General features: G+C 39.3%; 1 protein-coding gene and 1 long non-coding RNA gene across 3 annotated transcripts in view; one reads left to right on the top strand and one right to left on the bottom strand.

Annotated features, from left to right (window-relative positions):
- The window catches only part of hecw2b (HECT, C2 and WW domain containing E3 ubiquitin protein ligase 2b), a 70,233-nt gene that overhangs the window by 13,858 nt on the left and 49,790 nt on the right, over positions 1-6,585 (bottom strand). For both annotated transcript variants that reach the window (XM_034864198.1, XM_034864199.1), the window contains exons 20-22: positions 5,835-5,944; positions 5,381-5,501; positions 5,160-5,273 (exon numbers count right to left, since the gene is read on the bottom strand). In XM_034864198.1, coding sequence (XP_034720089.1) covers positions 5,160-5,273; positions 5,381-5,501; positions 5,835-5,944 — 345 coding nt within the window. The remainder of the gene's footprint in view (positions 1-5,159; positions 5,274-5,380; positions 5,502-5,834; positions 5,945-6,585) is intronic.
- The window catches only part of LOC117939180, a 17,260-nt gene continuing 10,777 nt past the window's right edge, over positions 103-6,585 (top strand). The window contains exons 1-2 of the long non-coding RNA XR_004655535.1: positions 103-221; positions 3,657-3,667. This is a non-coding gene — a long non-coding RNA (uncharacterized LOC117939180). The remainder of the gene's footprint in view (positions 222-3,656; positions 3,668-6,585) is intronic.

Below are 6,585 nucleotides of genomic sequence, written 5' to 3'. Positions count from 1 at the left end.
ATATGTATCGCATTGTAAATGTATGGCTATGCAATTCTTGTTAAAAACCAAATAAACAAAGTTTGAAAAAAAAAAAAAGTTAGCCGTGGCGTTCCACAAGGCTCAGTGCTTGGACCAATTCTATTTACTTTCTATATGCTTTCTTTAGGCAATATTATTAGGAAACACTCAAATGACTTTCACTGTTATGCTGATGATACCCAATTAAACCTATCAATCAAGTCAATGCTTGCTCTTTGGGGAATTACTGGAATTGTTAAGTGTTTTAAATTATAGAGTGTGGTCTAGACCTACTGTATATGTAAAGTGTCTTGAGATAACTGTTATGATTCGATACTATAAATAAAACTGAACTGAAGTCAATAAAAGCACATGTGGCGCAAACTTATGGAATTCTGAATATTTTGATCTCAGAAGGTGAACAAGACAGGGCTCAACCTTTTCTCCTCTGTTGCTTTGTTTAGCCATAGAGATAGGTAGGTTTTATCTTTTGCGTGGAGGATAGCTCAGGGCTTGTGCCCTTTTCTATCCATGAAGACAGACATGTGAGAGGAGCAGCAGGAGGAGGTGGTTGGACTGAAGGTAGCATTTGACCATTTTTTTAAATATAGGCTATTATTTAAACAGAATAAAAGAATAACAATTTATAGATATGTGAAATAAATAAATTGGGTAGCACAGATAAAATTGATGATAAAATAAAAAAGGGGTGGGAGGGGTCCCTGGCAGTCCTGTAAAATACAATGAAATAGAACAAGATTCCTTAAATATAAAAGTAATTAAATAACTGGATAAATAGATGAGAACCCTGAATAAAATAACGTTAGATGAGGTATGACGAGTGGAAATGGGGTGAATGGATGGTGTTAAATATAAGAATGTAATAGTGGGTTGTAAATTTGGATTCTAATGGTGGTTTGTTTTGGATGATTATGGAGAAGGGTATTCCGGTGGCTCATTGTGTTCCTGGATTAGCTGGATTGTGAATGGCCCTCTGGATGTAGTTTTTTTGTATGGATGATGTTTTTCTCTAGAGTCCGGACATTCTGTGGATGTAATGGGTGCTGATGTATCGTGCCATTTGTGTTGCCTTGTTTTTTCCTTGTGTAGTCTGTTGAAATGGTGTTGTAAGGCTGAGGTCCAGGCTGGTGCTGCATATTCAAAAATTGATCTGATGTATGTTTGGTAGACCTTGAGAATGACTTCTGGTGATACTCAATGTTTGTATTTGTATTTGTATTTTTTCTCATAATGCGACCAGAGTCCAAGGAAATGGATTATTCAAGCCATTTTATACAATCTTTGCCTCACAATCTTTAAGTTACGAGACCTAATTACAAAAAAAACGCTATTTCACTTTGGGGCTTTTTAAACGGGTCTGACTTTCAGGCAAGAATTTTCAGAGATCCAAGCTATTATCTGAAGTCTCACAAATCAAACAACCCCTCTCATGAGCTAATCCATTCCTGGGAAGCGGAGGTTGACAGCTGGAGCTGACAAGCTGACAAAGCCAATGATGCCTCTGACGTGATGTGGGACCACGAGGGGTTTGATCGACAGTTGCTCAAACCAGTTACAATTTCATGTTACGAGAAACCTCCATTCAAGCCTCTGTAACTCTGTGTCAGTAAGGCCTAGAATAACCCTGAGACTTGTAACACAAACTTGAGTGTTACCTTTCCAATAATATCAAGCACACCCAAGAGTGTCAAAGTATATGGGAGCTGTACCACTTTTAATTAGGATATGCCGCTTAGACCAAAAAGCATGGAATTTCAGCCGTTTCACAGGCAAGGGCAAGGGGATGTGACCAGTGGTAGGACATGTGGTGAAAAGGAGAGAGAGCAAGTTTCTGAAGCTTTCTTGGGATTTGTTGTAGTAATGTCAATGGTTCTCTTCCATTCATCTTCAAAGTGTGGATCTGAGGGACAGGAGTGAGTGTTTTGAAGGCAATTTCTGATTAGGGTTGCTTTTCTTGGTTTTTTACAACGATTTTGCCCGGATGTGTGTTTATGTTGTTTTTGTTTTGTGCAACATTCATGTTTGTTTTTTCTGCCAGTGTTGTTTTGGTCTATAGTCACTGTCCAGTTTATTGTAGAATGCTTTCTATTTTTGTTGAGTGTGCAGAGTAAGTTGTTGTTTGATGTGGTTCTGGAGCGGATTTTTATATGTTTTTGTGTCCGGTAATCTGTGTTTGAAGGTGTGTCTGCGTAGTTTTCTTTTCCTTTTGATCAGGTGGCCAGTGTGGGTGGCCAAGTGGTCCATTGACATCACTTGTGGGATCTGATTGATGTCCTTGTGTGTTGATGTGATTGCTTTTTCCAGTTTGCTTTTCTATAGTTATACTGTGGCTTTAGTGGCGTGTGCTGGAGTGAAAGGGAGAAGGTGGGTCACAGTGAAGTTTTGGAGTGTGACTGAGAGGTCTGGTAAGGAGAATGCCAGGTCCAGTATGTCCATGGTAGGGTAGACAGAGTGGATGTGAGAAGGTCTGTCATTATTGGGAATGGTGAGGTAGGTGGTGTCCAGTATTTCCTTGCGTGCTATTCCTCATTTGTTTGTTGAAATCACCAGATATGAGCAAATTTCAGTTTTTGTCTTGATGAGTTTTTCAGAGGGTTAGGGTTACGGTTAGGGTTAGGGTGCATTAACCCTCGCGTCTCCTCTCCACTCAACGGGAGGTAGGGGGAGAGGGAGACGTCAACAAATGACAAAAAGCACCACAGATGGTTCGTTGAAATGCTCTCCAAGAATCAGTTCACTAATTAAGATGGAGCACACCGAACAGACTTGAGTCACCGACCTCGCGAGACTATCTGATGGTCGATTATCGGGTTGGTTATATCATGGTCATAATGATCTCTTAAGAAAAATAGAAGTTTCCTTCTGAAAACATACAGTATTGTTACACTGTGTTGCTTTTTAATAATAAAATGTCATGATTTTGCATCTCGGACTCTGGTTTTATTTTACAGTTGAAGAGAATCTAATGCAATGGTTTTTGAATTAAAAGCAAGCCTGGTCTTATTTGAAACACTTTACAACAGGCATCAGCAAAGCTGCAAATGTAAAAAACTAAATTAACTGTATATATTTTTTACAACAACGTATTGTATACGTATATGAGGTATCATTGAACTCAACAGGGTGTTCCCTTTTCAATGGTGATGATTTGCGTTGTCTGAGTGCCGCGCAAATGCACGGTTGCAAGGTGCGGCATCCGCCAGTGACCAGGATGCGCACAGAGGAGTGAGGGCCCATCAAACAGTGCTTGCAGCTTTAATAATTTAATACTTCAGTACCCTGTCTTCTCTGGTTCATTGACTCTTTTTCAAAATGTTCAGGTTATAAGGTAGGTTAAGGTAAGCAAGGTTTACCTTCCTATTTTTTTCTCCCCCCCCCCCCAGTTAAAAAAACCTAGTAAATTTTATTTGGCTCCATTATTGCATAAAAGGTCAATGTTTTCAAAAAATTGTTTGTATTCCCGTGCTGAATTACCTTATACAATCTCTTCCTCTGGAGGTTCCCCTGTCATATCTTAAACGGTTCATTAGACATTTATATGGGATGGTAAAAAACCGTCGCTACATCTACATATAAATAATAGGAACGTCTGTCTGTCTTTATGTCTGTTACTTAAATATCTCTCGAACCGTGAGTCCAGAGGAAAGTTGTCTTGCTACGGGACAGAGTAAATGCAGCGCCAAGTTTGGATTAGAAATGCCAAAGTTATTGTTAAATGTATCAGTAAAAGAAGCACACATTGGGAAAGTAACCTGCACGGCACATCAGTCTACACATGCAGAACGCTACCAGGACTAATTATATAATCAACGTTATATGATTGCTGGATATACCAAACACCATTATTCCCATTATTGCCATTACAAAACCTGTCTGTCAAAATGTGTCAAACTGGCAAATACATATCCAATAATCACTCTTAAAAGTTATTTTGGACCAAAGTGGCCCAGCTGTTTGAACTGGATCTACTGTATATCTAAATGTACTTTGTGAAATCCAATGTATTGATAGATTTTCCCTTTTTTGGAGGCACTGGCTGGAAAAGGGAGCTGTTACACTGGGGGATTTGTATCTTGGTGGCATATTAAACTAAAGTTAAAGAGGTCAAAGGTGGCGCCAAATCCTTTGAGGATGCGGTAGAGACATTTGAAATTCCCAGGTCTCAATTATTCAGATACTTGCCATCTGTTATTGGGGATTTTATGGTCAGGTTCTTCAGCCACAAAGGCACCAGAATGTTTAGATAAGGTGTTGATGAAATATGTGAAAGGTCATGAAGCTTCTGGGTATTTTTCTATAGGATCCGATTCTTACACTGGATAATGACTAGAAAGAATTTTTCGGAATATTAAAAGTATGTCACAAAGGGTTCGCCTCATTCAGTTTAAGACTATCCATTACTTCTATTGGATTCTCTCCAGATTGTTTTGACACACCAAAGTGTTGAAAATGCAAGACAGGGGATGGCAAATTACTTCATGTCCTATGGTCCTGTGACAAGATCCAGGAATTTTGGACCGGGATTCATGATAACCTATGTCTGATTGCAGGGACACAGGTTCCATTCAGCCCAAGACAATTTGTTTTAGGAGATAGGTCAAAACTAAGCGGGATGGGGAAAAAAAGTTGAAATGATCTGAGAAGCCCATAAGAAGCTGGGTACAAATTAGTTTAATGATAGCCATTCAGATTATTTTCAGAAGATGGAGGAATGAAGGAATGGCTTCAATCCAGGAGTGTGCTTGTGAGCTGTGGCAGTGTTATAAAAAATGTCATGTTAAACAGTTTGCAAGATTGAATTTCTACACTAGGAAATTGGGAAAGTATCTGAGTTTTCTGGAGGGCCCCTAAGAAGCCAGGTGCTGTGGAAAGGTGTATACTTTGTGCTTATTGTTTTACCATATATATTTATTTTGTTTACAGCTGTCTATTTTGTAATTATTTCATTATTTATACAGAATATTATCATCAATATCAAGGGGGGGATGTGTTCATGGTTGAGGTGTTTTGCATCTTGTTATAAATTTAAATAAAAAAATATAAGCCAGATAGTCCAGGAAACAAGCTATGGTGTACACATATGCAAACGTGTTGTGGTTTTCATGCTAATTCTTCTTCTCCCCCTCCCACATACTCACCCCTCCTCCCCAATGAAGCTGACGTAGAGCTTGCTGCGCTGCAGGTCTTTACGAGAATAGCACATGATCTGGTTGAAGGCATCTTCCAGCAGATGATCACGACGGATGATCAACCTGAGATACAATCACAAGCAATTAAGTGGACAGACAGAAACATACAATTGTGTAAGGACAAAAAACGAGAAGAAAGGTCTGTCTTCAAACAAAAACATTACACCTACTTTAGCTTCCCTGGTCCTTGGCCATAGCCTTTAGTTTCCAGTTTTCTGTAGAAGTTGCGCAGTTTGGCTTCAAAGTCTCTTTTGTAGGGTGCTGGGGCTCTGGCATTAGCTCTCTGAGTACCTACAAGCAGAGAGAAAGAGAAAAGTTGTGTCCGTGTGTGACTGGACTCTCTGGGTTGTATTTTTGCTAGAATAATGGCCAAAAAGGGTCTGTGCGCCAGGCGAATGGTTCAAAAGGATTGTATTTAGTGTCTTAATTAATCCTAGGTGTGTTTTGGGCATAACATGCAATAAACCAATCAGTGTTAATAAACCAGAGTGTTATCTTCCATAAAAGGCAGGCAGGCTTGTACTTTGGCGCGTTGCTATAATAATTGCGGATTTTCTAAGCAGCAAGAAGAGATCTTCAGGAGAAGAAACTGATCTGCTAGTGTGTAAAGGTTCAGTCTCTTACCAGGCGAGTTCTGTGGGGAGGAGACAGGGGATCCTCGAGGTGACTGGCAGTAGCTTGGGTGAAGTAAGGCATGAGGAGGCACATAGGACATTACTTCATCTTCAAACAAACTGCAGAGGAGAGAGGAGGAGAGACAGAGAAATTTTGCAGCACAGCTAGCATGCACCATGCTCCCGACGGACTTTGGTTGGGTTGTTGCTGATTTGCCTTTTACTGTTTTTTTAGTAAGGCCCATTTATGAGTGGATAGCAGCTCAGAATAATTAAATACTTACCAAAATATGACAATAAGGGTAGAACTACATCAAATAATGTGAAAAAAGTGGGACCTCAATGGAAGTAAATCCGTATTTACTGAAATTAACAATATATCAAATTCAGATGCAAAATACTTCCTCCAATTAGACATGCTGCAAAAGTAATGTTTAAAATTCTGTGTTAACATCCGGGAACCCAAGAAATCTAGAATGGTACTTTGCCATAGTAACTGCAGCAAACAACTATTTGGCTATTTCATCACTAAATTCAGTTTTGAGACTTTTTTATGCAAGAAATGTAATGGGTAGAGTTTGAATAAGGGCAGTTTTACGAAAATGTATGGCCAATTACACATTTGCTCTGATGTTGTTGGGCCTGAGAAGCACTCATCGGCTGACCAGTGATACTCCCAGACCTATGGAGTAAGAACACTATCAAAAAGATGTATGCGTAACTTTATGTATTCATATTCGTATTTTTAAATTCATATTCCT

This window comes from Etheostoma cragini, chromosome 24, assembly GCF_013103735.1.
Source record: "Etheostoma cragini isolate CJK2018 chromosome 24, CSU_Ecrag_1.0, whole genome shotgun sequence".
NCBI lineage: Eukaryota > Metazoa > Chordata > Actinopteri > Perciformes > Percidae > Etheostoma > Etheostoma cragini.
Note: the sequence above shows the minus strand (reverse complement) of the source record. Positions and strands in the feature narration are given on the sequence as shown.